The sequence below is a fragment of the Olea europaea genome, unplaced genomic scaffold (assembly GCF_002742605.1).
Source record: "Olea europaea var. sylvestris unplaced genomic scaffold, O_europaea_v1 scaffold2721, whole genome shotgun sequence".
Lineage (NCBI taxonomy): Eukaryota > Viridiplantae > Streptophyta > Magnoliopsida > Lamiales > Oleaceae > Olea > Olea europaea.
The window spans coordinates 55,569-70,891 of record NW_019245625.1 but is presented as its reverse complement, the minus strand read 5'-3'; the positions used below and the strand labels follow the sequence as shown (position 1 = coordinate 70,891).

The 15,323-nt window shown below is 34.1% G+C and overlaps 1 protein-coding gene across 1 annotated transcript; it reads left to right on the top strand.

Annotated features, from left to right (window-relative positions):
- The first annotated feature begins 5,653 nt into the window (after positions 1 to 5,653).
- On the top strand, positions 5,654 to 6,928 carry LOC111383603. Its single transcript, XM_023007719.1, has 2 exons — positions 5,654 to 6,361; positions 6,422 to 6,928. The coding sequence occupies exons 1-2, from the start codon at positions 5,654 to 5,656 to the stop codon at positions 6,926 to 6,928; spliced, it is 1,215 nt and encodes a 404-aa protein (XP_022863487.1).
- The last annotated feature ends 8,395 nt before the right edge of the window (positions 6,929 to 15,323 follow it).

Genomic DNA, 15,323 nt, shown 5'->3' with positions numbered 1-15,323 from the left:
TAAGGTAGAGATAGATAGGTTGAAATCTCAACTTGGTAAAGAGTTTGAGATGAAGGATAATGGGGCTGCTAGGAAAATACTGGGTATGGAGATTAGAAGAGAGAAGACGAACCGGTGAATGTTCTTGAGTCAGAAATTGAGCGGGTTATTGCTAGGTTCGGGTTGCAAGGTACAAAGTTGATGGTGACTCCATTAGCTCCACATTTCAGGCTCTCTGGTAAACAATCTCATACTACAGTGGAAGAAAAGGTACGCATGGATCATGTACCTTATGCTAGTGCAGTTGGCAGTTTGATGTATGCCATGGTGTGTACACGCCCAGATATTTCACAGGCGGTTAGTGTGGTCAGTAGATTCATGGCGAATTTGGAAAAGGCACATTGGGAAGCTGTGAAGTGGATCCTGAGGTACTTAAAAGGTACTGCAGATATGGGTTTATGTTTTGGCGGAGATGCATGTCAGATAAGTGGGTTTGTGGACTCGAATTATGCAAGTGATCTAGATAGACGACGATCTACTACTAGATATTTGTTTTGCATACATGGTGCCCCAGTTAGTTGGCGATCGAAGTTACAGGCTACAGTGGCTCTTTCTACTACAGAGGCCGATTATATGGCCATGGCAGAGGGAGTGAAGGAAGCATTGTGGTTGTGTGGTCTTCTAGATGATTTGGGGATTGAGCAGGATTGTGTGGACTTGTGGTGTGATAGCCAGAGTGCGATTCATTTGGCTAAGAATCAGGTTCATCATGCTCGAACCAAGCATATCGACGTCAGGTATCATTTTGTGCGTGATATTATAGAGGAAGGTGATATTTCTCTCTTGAAGGTATACACAAATGAGAACCCAGCAGACATGTTAACCAAAGTGGTAACGAATAGCAAGTTTCAGCATTGCTTGGACTTGCTTCACATTAGTCCGCGGTGATATGCCCGAGTGGGCATGGCCCTTCAGGGCGGGGTTGAAATGAGGTGAAGAGTATATGAAGGTGGAGATGAAGTACGGAGGCTTGATCCCGAGTTTTGGGTACGTAGGCAACCATGGTTTGAATCGTGTAGCCGAGTTTGGCGCTTGCTGCTTCTTCTTGTGTTCGTCCAAAATTTGAGGTCTATCAAATGATGTACGAGGTGGAGAATTGTGAAAAAGAAAGGAGCAGGGAGGCGGGCACTATGGCGCCATGAGTGGGCGCCATAGTGCCCAAGAGAAAGAAAAGAGCAGGGAGGCGGGCGCCATGGCGCCCAAGTTTCTGAACGAACTTAGTGCCATGGCGCCCGACTCAGCTATATATATATATAGCTATTTTTCCCTTCATTTTTACATCCGATTTTTGAGAGAAAATAGAGAGAGCTTGGATAGAATTTAACAAGTAAGAAGTTTTTTCTTGGGTATAAATTCAAAGCTATTTTTCTTTCTTGGGGATTAACTTGAGGCTTGTTCAAGTAATCCAAATCCATTGTTCTTCATTTATATTGAAAATCATTTCTTCCCCAATTTTCTTATCTTTCCTTTCATCTTCAAGTAAGTTGGGATTTTCACATTGCAAGTTTATTTGTTCTTGGACAAGATTGTGAATTGTTTTTCCCAACACATACCAGCAAAAAAGTTACAAAGAACAAAATGGTGGCTACTATTCTCAGCCTTGCATGCCAGCTAATCTTTCGAAGGAGTACGCGTAGTTACATTTGCATATGACGAGGCACAGCCGCAAAAGAAGGTTCATTGGGACTTGGCTGGAACGGGCTGGGGAATCTCAAGAGGAACTGGAAGGCATGACTTGACCTAAATATTCAGAAGACATGGTAACCAGCAACAAAAAAACAAAGGGCGAAACTCTATTTATCAAGAGAGGGAAAGGAAATATTAATGTTATTTCATCTCAAGAAACAAGTACAAAAAACACACGCATATAAAAAATTTGATTTGTTAAACGATCTAAATGCTTAAACAGATACCATAATAAATTTATTAATTGTTTTTATTTCCAATCCTGTCAAGTGTTAATGAAAAACGTTTCTTTGAAGACAGGGCATATGAAGTTACCATTATTGGTGATGGTGTGCTCTATCATTATTGGTGATGGTGGCAATTGAACTTGATATTTTTAATGAGTATCACTTCAAAAATATTTATAGTACTACTTGAGGAAAGGTGTTTTCTAAAATTCTACACCCTACATTATTCTAAACATATTTTAAAATCATATGATATCTAGTATTTCTTTACTCATTTTGAGAAGGCAGTTCTAGGAGCACAATTGCAATAATACCTGAAAATGGGACACGAACAAAAGTAGTGAAAAACTGCAAAGCTTATAATTTCATTATGTTTGTTGATAGTTATAAATTTAGGTTTAATTGAGGATAGATAATTGTCGATGTTAAAAAATTGAACGTATGAATGAAGTGATCATTTATACATTGGAATGTATTTAGGGCTTTTAACTTGTTACACTCTAGTACTCAATTTAGCCGTGTTGAAATTTAAGAATGTGAACTAATACCTTAAATTGATTGTGTTCTTGATATAGACTGAAATGCCTGATGTGCATCCAAATAAATATTATAACTACTTAGAGGAGTGCATTGAGACGTTGTCATTGATGGAGGGCTCCCACACTGCTGGCACCAATCCCATGTACAAGGAAGAAAAAGAATGGAGAAATATACAACAAGAAGAGGAAAAAAAATTAACTAGACATACTCATGTTCTGCCATAATTTCAAATTACCTAGGGATTAGAAAGAGTTCTATATATACTACAAGAATGATAATTATAGACACAAGTAAATCAACGTTGTTATGTTCACCTTATGTCGACTGATGCCAAAAGGTGAATTTTCCCCATATTTGTTGGTGGAGAGTAAGAAAAAGAATATAATGCAATCTCATCGACCTTATACGGAGATCAATTGAAAATAGAAAAAAAATATATATATATACCCACATCACTTGACATCATTTTTCCATGGGTAAAACTAGAGAAACTTTTCTTTAGTTGTTGTAAATAAATCAATATGTTTTGCAATTCTTTGCATTGTATTTTAAATTTTCACATATGTAATAAAAATAATGGATCCAATTATCATTCTTCATTATTGAAAATCATAGACATAGTCCACATCTACATAATGAGATTGGTATTCACTTGTATATCATAACATGAACACCACGTATATATACGATTATGATGAAATAATGAATCCGAGAAATTTCTAGTATTTTTAGGGACATTTTTTTCAAAATTTGTAGGATAAATATCTATAGATATCGTTGCCATATTTCAAGGAGTTGATATCAGCCTAAAATAATTATCCTCTTCAACACCACTTTCTATATCTGCAAACCTCAACCCTGAGGAGACTTATATATGAACTATATTCAAACTAGAACCTTAAGAAGTAAAGCACCATGTACAAAAGTTCAACCACAAATTGAACATATAATTTTTTTCGGATTGTGTAAAAGTTAATATCAAACATATCCACAATTCTATCGCCCGAAGCACAATCATCATCATTTTCATTTCAGCCATTCAACCATTCCAACCAAGTTCTGAGCTATATAACTCGTCTTAAGAGTAATTTATGATAAATTATGCAATAATGAGAATGCACCAAAAAAGAGGCTTGGCTGAGAAATTTGACTTCCTCAAAAACTAAGAAAGAAAATTGTATTACAAGTAAAACACCTTCCTCGAATTGTCAAAAAAATGTAGTTCATAATATTCATGAAGCAAAATTAAAAGAAAAGTTGTACTTTCAGACTACTTCTGATGAGTGATTTACACTCATTATATTATGCCATTTATTTCATGATTTTGCTATCTTGGAGAGTATTTTAGAAGTGCTAACAAGTGATTTTGGTGTTGTGTTGTAGATTGATGAAAGTGGAGAAAACAAGAGCTAAAAGAGGTCAAAGGAAGGAAATAGGCAAAAGTTAGCGAAATTGGAAGAAATGACCAAAATGTAAGAGATTCAAAGTTCGAGGATTAAAATGCAATTAATCAAAAGTCGTGTCGAAACTTGAAATGAAGATCTGAAAGTTTTAGAAGCCAATTGGATGAAGGAAGGTGTCAAAGGGATCAAATTTAGTCAAGATATGATCATAAATCATTTTCCAACCAAAACGTTTTGCACCGGGTTTTCAGCCTCATATTGAGACTCATTTTTTGACATAACAAATGATCGAATTGGAGAATAATATCTGATACAAAGTTGTAGCCCTTTGAGTTACCTTTTCAATGCATCTTGAATAACCTCAATCGGATATCGGGAGAAGAATTATGATAAAAATACTAAAGGCTGTTCAGTGCAACCGAAGTACTCCTCAGCGCCCAGGCGCCGCCGTGCGAGAGTAACTTTTTTAGGTTTTTACCATTCTTTTTCGGCCGAACTTATCTCCAAATCTTTCCCTGAACTCCAAGACAATATAAACACAGAATTGAAGACCTAAATTAGGGGAGAGCCGCACACTAAAAATCTGTGGGATCAAGGCATGCGTTCTTGACATATTGGAGAGTAGACAACAAGAAGGGAGATTGAAAAGAGAAATTCAAGAAGATTAACACCAAGCAATTGAAGATTAGAAGCATTCATTGGAAGGGAAAGGAGATCTTGGTGCAAGAATTCTACTTTTTCTTTTACATCTTTATTACAAATTTGGTGATGTATTTTAAGACAATTTCCTATTTTTCTTCTTATGAGTAGTTAAATTTGATTTTAGAGTGAACAATGTAATCTTTTGGAATCGTTTATTTCATGCAATTGAGATTTTAGTGCTTTTATATTTTATGTGTTGATTTTAATGTTGTTCTTAATACATTTAATTACTTGATCACTAATTAGATGATTTGTGAACAATGATTGCGTAGAGATGCGGATTATTTGTTTTGGCCACATGTTAAAATCCGGTAAATTGATATAACGTGTAGAGATACCTATATTGATTGCTGCGGTCATGTGTGAATTCTCAGAACCAATGTTTCATTTAATTAAATTTAATTTGCATAGAGATATGGAATTAAACTAATTAAATAGGCTCAATGAGAACTCGAGAGGGATAAGTTGAATACAATAGAAGAATTCGACCAAACACTACCTTAGGTTTTATGAATCTTGATTTATGAAGTAAAGGCGACCAATAGGTGAAATTGTTCTACCATAACGTCTATTTATTGTTTGAATTCTCAATTACTTTTCGTTGCATCCAATCGCATTTTTAAGTATTTAGAATAAAAATCACATTTAATCATTGTTTTTGTTTATTTTCGTCAAATAGAAGTTAGAAATAATAAATTGAGCATTAAAAGTACAGTCCTCATGGGAACGATAATCTGGACTCAAAAGGTCCACTTTACTACTTATTACAATCCGTTCACTTGCGAGATAAAATCGACAACAAGTTTTTGGCGCCATTACCAGGGACTATTTCTTTTAGTCTTAATTTTTTTAACTGTTATTTGATTTGTTTATTTTTCTTTTATTTACAGAAAATTGTGTTCGTTGTATGCTCCGTGCCCAAGGCGACATCTTGAACCGTTTGATTCGGAGATAGAACGTACCTTCAGACGAAGACACAAGGAACACAAACAAAAACAGCAACATCAAATTGCTGACAATCAATAAATCCATATCCCTATTTAGCCAATTGGGCAAATGGCCGCAAGAGTGGTGACACCACCAAAACAGCAGCATGAGCAAGGGGAAATAAATGAAGGTGATTTGCCAGTATCAATATTCCTGACGCCTATAGCAGCACCCATGCGCTTCAGTATTATGTATCCAGATTTTGGGGTGAATAACTTTCAGATCAGGCCGGATTGGATTAACTTGATGAGCAACACTTTGCAATTCTACGGGCTACCTCATGAGAATCCAAATACATATATCTCCAACTTTCTCAGAAATTGTCAGAACTTCCATGCTCCGGGGGTCAATGAAGATGCTATTAAATTACGACTATTTCCATTTACACTGAGAGATGCTGCATTGGAGTGGTTAGATGCAGAGCCTCATGCCAGCATTACTACATGGGAAGAACTGATCAGGAAATTCTGCACCAAATTCTTTCCACCAGCCAGAGTAGCTAAAATTAGATTGGAAATTCAAACTTTTCAACAGAAAGAGGAAGAAAGCTATAACGAGGCATGGAATAGATTTAATGAGCTGATGAGAAAATGTCCAAACCATGGAATCACTCAAGGAAACCAAGTGCAGTACTTCTACACTGGACTTACACCATTGTCAAAATCTCAAGTTGATGCCTCTGCTGGTGGATCAATCATAGGGAAATCAGTGCAACAAACCATGGACCTATTTGAGTCAATTGCCACCATACATTCAATGTTCTCATCAGAAAGAGTGGTACCACCAAAGGCAGGAGGAATGTATGAATTAGACAGCACAACATCTACCAATGCATAGATAGCAGCTTTAACAAAACAGGTAGAGTTACTTGTAAAATTGCAAACACATGGAGCAAATGCAATGATGGCAAGTTCAGCATGTGAGAATTGTGGGAGAAATCATGCTACAAAGAGCTGCATGATGCTCACTTCTTCAGAGGAACAAGTAAACTTTATTCAAAATAGCTCCCGTAATTTCAACTCATATAGTAACAATTTCCAACAAGAAAGAAGACCAAGTTTGGGGGAGATGTTTCAACAATATGGGCAAAAGACGGACAAGGTGTTCCAGCAAATTGACACGAACTTTCAAAATCAGCAGGCATCCATCAAAAAACTGGAGACACAAATTGGTCAGATAGCACAACAACTTGCAGAACGTCCACAAGGGACATTGCCTGGCAATACAATGATAAATCCTAAGGAACAGTTGATGGCAATTGAAGTGGTGGAGAACGATCCACCCAGGGCCCCCGTAAAAGTTAAAGCATATGTACCTCCACTTCTATTTCCCCAAAGACTTTGAAAGAAGTCGATGGAGCAAAATATTCATGTCATAAATACAAAGAGCGAGGTACAATCACCAGAGATCACTACAGAGAGACCCAAAAGAAAAGATGACCAAGAAGTGATTGATGAAGCTATAAGGGTAGAAAAATCTGCACCAAATGCAACTGAAAATAGAGAAGGTACAAAAACATCAGTTGCCAAAGCACCAAGTCTAGACAAAGCTTACATGCCTCCCATTCCCTTTCCTCAAAAGTTCAAGAAGAACAAACAAGACACAAACTATGAAAAATTCCTCGATGTTCTCAAGAAGCTCCATATCAATGTTCCGTTCAAAGATGTGATACTACAAATTCCAAGATATAAGAAATTTTTGAGAGAGATGTTGACAAAGAAAAGAAAGCTTCCGGAGTTTGAAACCGTGGCATTAACTGATAAAAATTGATTTTCTATATAACATCCAATAAAAATTGCATGGATATCTAAATCAAACCTTTTTTTTTTCCTGCTACAAGTATGAATATTTGAGTGCAATATTTATAGATGTACACATACTAGATTAAGGCATTTAGATGGTGAAAATGAAAACTGACCTCTTCTCTCCACATTGCATTTTAAATCAATAAAATGTTGCAGGCTTGATCTTTTGGTACAAGTAGGGCATCTCAAGTTTTCCAGTACTTGATTCATCTTAAGGTTGTTCAAGGGAATTCTAGCATTCACATTACGTAGAGCACTATTCTCTTGCTGTGCCTCTTGGACCCAGCATAAGATGTATGAGATTATAATATAATCGCATTGAATATGTTACAGTTATAATTTCTTACTAAACAAAGCTAGTATAGTCATGCCAAATAGTGATGAGATATTTAAGGCCCATGCTAATTATAGGAAACAACAACCGTTTGCACTTTCAGTTCAGGATTTCACAGTGGATAAAATAATCTAAAACGATTTCTTACTATCTGTAATCACTTGGTGCGTAAGAAGACTTGCCCCTTTGGTTAAACAGAACAACTTGATCCCATATTGTGCTGATTACATACTCTAGCACATAACTAATCATTGCTTCTTCCTCTTCTTCTTCGTTTTCTTTTTCTCTCTTGGGGACGGATGGAATTATGGTGGGGGCCGGGGGGGGGGGGGAACGAAATAACTAGGCATTGAGAAAGTTTTGGGTCTCTTAGGATTGTCAATAGGTGTATCATACACAACGTTCAATAGAATCTGTTGCCAAAAAGGTTGGGAGAGTTTGGTATTGCGTCGTAAGAATTCTTCACTATTATTTTAACATTAATGATTCATGTAAACCTTAATTGTTGTGATTCTTCATTTATTTATTTATTTATTTTTATTTGTTTTACTCTTGATGCAAGACAAAAAGAGGTAAATTTACGAAAAATGGTTAGTGTGTTGCATTGAGAACATAACATTAATTGGTTCGAATCAGTTCTACTTGAAAAAAATAAAATAAAAATAAAATGTTAAATAAAATAGAGAACCATTCTGTCAAGCGCCATCTCTTTGTTTAATTGTTCTCTATGTTCCTCATCGCAAGAATAGTTTGTCTTGAACAGCTTTTCCAGTCATCAAAACCATCAATTCGTAATAATAAAAAATTGTTTATGAGAAAAAGGCATTAAAAAAAAACGATAAGCACTTCAACTGTACACGTTGTTGGGTTTTTTGATACCCAATAATCCGGACGATACTTTAAAATAGTTGTCGGATTATTTATCGACACCATGGACTTGGCTCGACTCGGAGACGAACTACACTTTTGGATGGTTCAAGTTTGGGTTGGATGATTATTTGGTTAGTTAGACCATTTAGTGATTAATATAGAGTTGGAAATTGGCCCATTAGTTTAGGTTATATGGCAGCCCACTTAGAGATCTTTTGGCCCATATTTGGTGACCTAAACTAACCTATATATATATATATATATATATATATATATTTATCTTCCAGCTGTTTTGGTGTGTGTGTGTTGTAGCAATGGAGAGGAGGGTTGAGAGAAGAGAGGCAGTCGAGAGAGAGGGAAGCCATGTGAGGTTGTGAGTAAGATTCAACCATTGTGATATCTCCTTCTTCCTCTCCATACCTTTGTGGATTGCTAAACCACCACCCTTCTCCTTTTGTGGGGTTTTGAGAGAGTTTGGGCAGTCAAAAATGAAGGTGAAAGTCTCGGGTCGAGTCGAGGTAAATCGGTGTTCGTTTAATTATTTTTTAAGCCCGAAATCAAGATTTATCGAGGGATTTCCGCTACACAGGTTTCCCCTAATTATGTAGGAGACTCAATAATTCTGAAATGCTGAAGTACAAAAGATAAAGAAAATTAATGAAATCATAATCAAATAAAAATCATTTATTTTTTTGGTTTTGAATCCATTATTTGGTTTCTAACATTTGTAACTTTCTGATGAACACCAAAAAGTTATTTTGTAACGGTTCAATCCAACACGATTGCAGTGGAGTAAAAACCGAGATAGAAAAAATGCTCTGTGCTATGATTTGATAGAATAAAATAGAGAAATAAATACTGAAGATTTATTGCATGAAAGTAATAAATTGCGCACTTACTCTTCTTGTGGTCTCTTGTTCTCCTTTGAAAGTATAATTCCATTGAAACTTGTTCCACATAAGAACAATAAACTTGATAATTATTTGATTTTAGTTCATAATAAAGATATAGTAATTAAATTATAAGATTAATTTTTACTCAGCACTCGAGAGAGGGAGTAAAATTAAATTAGGGGTCATGTTTATAAACATGAAAAATTAATTAGAGATAACTAGGTTTTTGAAAATCATATTTGATAGTTAGGTGAAATCATAACCTTAGACTTTCTCATCTTGATTATTCTTCTAACTTGCATTTATTAGTTAAATTTGTCATCACAATCATCACATTAATTTAGTTATAATTGTTGATTCCAAATTTCATTCATTTAGATAAAATAAGAGCTGTACAATTATAGTTCTTAGTAAAAATAAAATATCAATCTCTATGAGTTTGACATCTTAACTCCATTATTATATTATAAAAAGTGACACCGTACAATTGCAGTAAATTTACATTGTAAAAAATGGGTGACAAGCCTTTAATGCCATTGCTGAAATTCTTAATTTGAGTTTTACTAGTATTATTACTAACTAGCTTTTATTTTATTTTAGATTTCTTTATTTTGTTAATTTTGGCCACCCACCTTGATCTCTCTTTTGTTTTTTCAGGTACTATTCAGTAATTTATGCCTTATTCTAACAATGGCAAGCGAGCAAAACAATTGCAATAAGTAAACTCGACATGGATGATGTTGATATGCTTGTAGAAGATATATGTTGTAAGATTGTTATGGGATGCATTATATTGGGCACTGTTTGAGTACATGTACTGACCCGAAGGTTAAAACTTTTGTTCTTTATACAATATCAAAAGCAATTGACAAATATGATGAAAACTACATGCTTATGGGAGATTATGCATCTGTCGATTAGGATGATAATGTCATACCTATGGGAGATGGTCCTCCTCCGTTGAATGAGAAGGTACTTGTAAAATATTATAATGAACTTGCCAAGTTAGATGATAGTAACATGTTTGTGGGAGATGGGAGATACTAGTACTATGGATTCCATGTGTGCTAAATTTTGTGTGGACTATCTGAGACCAATAAGATGAAAATTGGGTAAAAATCTTAAGTTGGAGGTCAATTTTCGAGAATGAGTGTTTATAAGGGGAATTGCATTAATCACTGTATAAAAGGTAAAAAGTTAACGTATTGTGAAGCTACTCTAAAAGATCCTAATGAAGACAACTATAAAAATCTTATTGTGAAATATTTCTTTGTAATGTTTATGACTCAAATGATTAAGCATACAAGGGTTTAAAACCTAAGACCTTAAAGTCATCCGACTTAGGAGTCATCAACCTAAAACTCGCTATAGAGATCATTTAGAAATCTTAGTGTAGAGATGTCCACACATAAGATTTGAAACGCCCTGCCTGCATAACGTTACTGAACCTAAAACGTAATGTACGTCGATTATAGATACCAACTAAAAGTCAAACCCACCATTAAGGCTACTACAATATGCAACGTTTAATAAATTATTTTTAATAAAATTTTTGCATTATTTTCCTGTAAATAAGACTAATCAACTTGTAATTCACTATGCACAAATCCCAAAATATGACAAACACAATAGAGATAAGTCGAAATTTTACTATGAAAATAAAATGAAATGTACATATAGATGCAAAATACACAATGAGCTATGTACAAGTTAATGCAAAATCACGTTTGAAAATGAACATGTGTCCCAAAATACTAACTACATGCTCTATGATATGAGTCATAGTACCAAACTCCGTTACCTAATAAGAAAAATCGTGAGAATATATATGAGGTGATAGCTCAATGAGTGGATAAGATCGAAAATAATTATACATTTTCATTCATACATTTTTTTTTTAAAGAAAATCAAGTTTATAGCCTTTAACAATTCATAGTATGAAAACATATAATAAGAATCAAGATATGAGATATCTTCATAATGCTTAAAATATCATATTATCATTATGCCATAATCATCATCTGAAATCTGTACAATCATCTCATCACATCAATGTACTCAAAATCCACCAAAAATATACCTTTCTGACTGAAGTCTATAATAGACCATACGCATTTAAACTATCCCTTGACTAAGCACTCTCGACATGGGCCTCAAGCCCCTCAATGAACAAAAGCGGGTCTCAGAAAACCTCTCATAATCAATTCTAAAACATGGTCAAGGCCTCTCAGTGAGCTACTAGTACATGGTCAAGACCCTTTTATCCACAATCAAGACTCCTTAGAACACGGCCAAGGCCCTTTAGTGAATTAGAAAAAACGTTTTTGGTTGATCTCATGGGTACTTTTTTATCGATCTCAATATCACATATGATTCACATTCAAATAAACAAATGTACCATATATAATTTTTGAAATTCAACATGTATCATAGTAAAAGAAACATTTCATAACAATCGTGCAATCGAACATATAAGTACACATAATTGCACATAATATAATAGTATAATTAATTTATCAATAGTTGAAAATATTCCACTCATTGAAATTCCACGAAATCAATTCGATTGATAAGATGTCTCAATACTCGTACGCCACCCGAAATACGATATAATATTTAAATTAACAATTAGATATTTTAAGAAATTCTTATAATTACATAGATGATACCAAAACTTAAATCTTTTCATAATTAAGTGATTTCTAAAGTTTCTTTAATCACTTAAGCTAATTTTTCTTTCAATTAGCTTGATTACATAACTTATTATATTTAATTCAATAACTTTCCTTTGATAAAATTGAATTTAAACTAACAATTCGACAACCTTAAAATTTAATATAACTTTCCAATAAGTAACTTTTTACTTACATTTCGAAATTGAGGAATTCAAGTTTAATAGCATAAATCACTTATTTTAAACCACGTTGTCAAACTTTCTTATTATTTTTTTCTTATTCTTTCATTTTCTTCATTCTTTTTTCCTCTCTCTGCCTCATTTTCTTTTCTGTATGTTGTGTGTGTTTTTGTGAGGAAAATGGATTTGAAGGAAATTGGTCACCGCCTCTCTTTTTCAAATTTTTACTGGTTTTCATTTTTTTTTAGATAGCATGACATCTTTGACTCAATTGTAGGTTTTGACTTGTTTTAAATTAATTAAGGAACTACAAGATTAGTTCAAAGTCATAAAATAGAAACACACATTCCTTGATTAAGTCCCAAACACTTGTTTTAGAATATTAGACCTCTGATAAGGAGTTAGTAACTTAAGGTTGATGAAGCCAAAAATAAAGAGAATCCTCATTTGTTAATATGTTGAACTGCAATCGGTAAAATCTAACCAGACTGGAGAGAGTAAGGAGTCTTGAATTCTAAATCAACCTTAGATTATACCATTGGGAAGAGAATAACTTTGGTGATGTGCAAATCCCACGAGTGAATAAACTATGAATGGATAGCGTTGCACTTAATTCTCCACACACATTCCTGTTTTGCATTAAATAAGTGAAAAATTGATTTTTTTTCATTATAATTTTGAAGTAGTTCATGAATTTGATATAATGTTTACAATCATGAGCCATGAAAGCAAACTATCTAACTAAACTTGTTTTAGGTGAGTTTGTTTTGTTTGTGTGTTCTTGTTAGTTTCGTTTCATTTTCTTGTGTGTTTGCTCCACGACTAGCAACGTAATAACTCTCGGGCTATTTGACGAGTGTGTGTTCACACATTATATTAATGCCTCCTAATCTTGATATTTCGTTTGATTCTTAGAGTTTGAGAACGTTTTAATGTGTGTTTTAATGTTATTTTATAGGTTAGATAAATTGGTATGAATGGTATAAAACTTAAAGAAAAGGGCGATGTTAGCATGAATCAAAGAGATGTTAATGTTGATTTGGTGAGACTTGATGAATGGAGGCAAAATTGAAAGAAAGAAGTGACTAACGACGAAAAATAGTGAAATTCAAAGTTTGAGGACTCAATTGCAACTTTTCACTAGTTGATTCAGACCACAAAATGATAATTGAAGATTGCAAGGAGTCATTCGGATGCAATTAAAAGTCAAAAATGAGTGAGATATGATTAAAATATTTTCACAAATCAATTTTCAACCGCATAAGTATATTCCAAATTTTTAGTTGAAGATTGAGACCCATTTTTGACATAGTAAACATTCAAAGTAGAACTATTTGAAGGTAGCCCTTTGAATTAATTTTCCAATGCATCAACTCAATCAGATATTGGAAAAAAAGTTATGATAAAAATACTGAAGAATGGGCAATGCTATTTTTCCACCCAAAACTGGGTGCCACAGTGCCACTAATGCTGAAATCAGAAGCATTGCAGTGTCATAGCACCATGCTTATGGCACTGCAACGCCCCAGACGAGAAAAATAATTTTGAATTTTTTGGACTCTTTTCTTGGCTCAATCCAATCCCGACTCTTTAAAGATTTCATGATAATATAAATACAAACCCAAAGAGCAGTTTTCACCTACAATTCAATGAGGCAAGGATGAGGCGAGAAGCAAGAAATTATCAAGAAATCAAAGGGAAGGAAGAACAAGATCGAGGAAGAAGATTGAAGAACTACCCAAAAACTAGTTTTTTCTATTCTTGTCTTTATGTTGTTTATTTTGAATTGTATAGATTTTATGCTTCTTATCATGAACTAAAACATTCTAAGATTTGATTAGCCAAAACTTGAAAGTATGATTTGAATTTATTTTAGTTATTTTTATGAAATTATCCATTCCCTTTATTTGTGTTATGATTTCAATAACTTTTAGTTAGTTGGCCACTAATTGAATGAGTAGATTTAGTCAATTCCGGCAATCAAGAGAGTGGAATTTAGGCACAATCACAACAATACCACAATCTAGGTTTTATAGGTTTCGAGAGAAAATATAATTCCATTTTAAACTTGTTCCACATAAGAACCATTAAATTGAATTATACGAATAGTTTTTACTTCACACTCAAGAAAGGAAGTAGAATTAAATTAGGGGTCTTGTTTATAAACATGAAAAATTGGTTAGAGATAACTAGGTTCTTGAAAATCATATTTGATAGTTAGGTTAAATCGTAATCCTAGACTTTCTCATCTTGATTTTTCTTCTAATTTGTATTTATTAGTTGAATTTGTCACCACAATCATCACGTTAATTTAGTTAAAACCGTTGATTCCAAATTTCATTTATCTAGATAAAATAAAAGCTGCACAATTATATTACTTGGTAGAAATAAAATATCAATTCCTGTGAATTCAACATCCCAACTCCATTAATATGTTACAAACTTGACACCATACTCTTGAGGTAAATTTAAGTTGTAGAAAACAAGTTACAATGCCCTTCCAAAAAGGGCAGTACATAAGAGTGGCAGGGCAAGAGGCCTCGCTGAACACAATAGCCCCACAAAATTGATCCAACAAATCATCCAATCTGGGGATAGGTAATAAGTAACGAACAGTGAACTTATATGTGGCTTCGGTAGTCCACACATATACGCCAACTACCATCATTTTTTGATAAAAGGGAAGGCACCATGCACAGATTATGACTCTCCTGTATATGCCCCTTTGCAAAATAATCTTCAACCGGATACTGCAAATCTTCGCGGTTACTCAGACTCGTCTAACATTGAAGATGGTTAGGTAGAGTAGCTTCAGGGACCAGATAAATATGGCGTTAGTTTTCTCAGAATAGATGCAAAGCCAACAACAAGTTAGAAGGAGTACATGAGCAAATTTGGCTAGCAAAGGTAGATGCTAGAAGGAACTGCATAATCCTAACCACATTCCTTGCCGATTATGATAAACACCACATTAGACACCAAA

What these genes read in the sequence shown, in the direction of transcription:
- LOC111383603 (XM_023007719.1), top strand. Translation starts at nt 5,654, where the DNA reads ATGGCCGCAAGAGTGGTGACACCACCAAAACAGCAGCATGAGCAAGGG. An exon ending in TGTTCTCATCAGAAAGAGTG is followed by an intron (nt 6,362 to 6,421) that starts GTACCACCAAAG and finishes ACCAATGCATAG; the next exon opens with ATAGCAGCTTTAACAAAACA.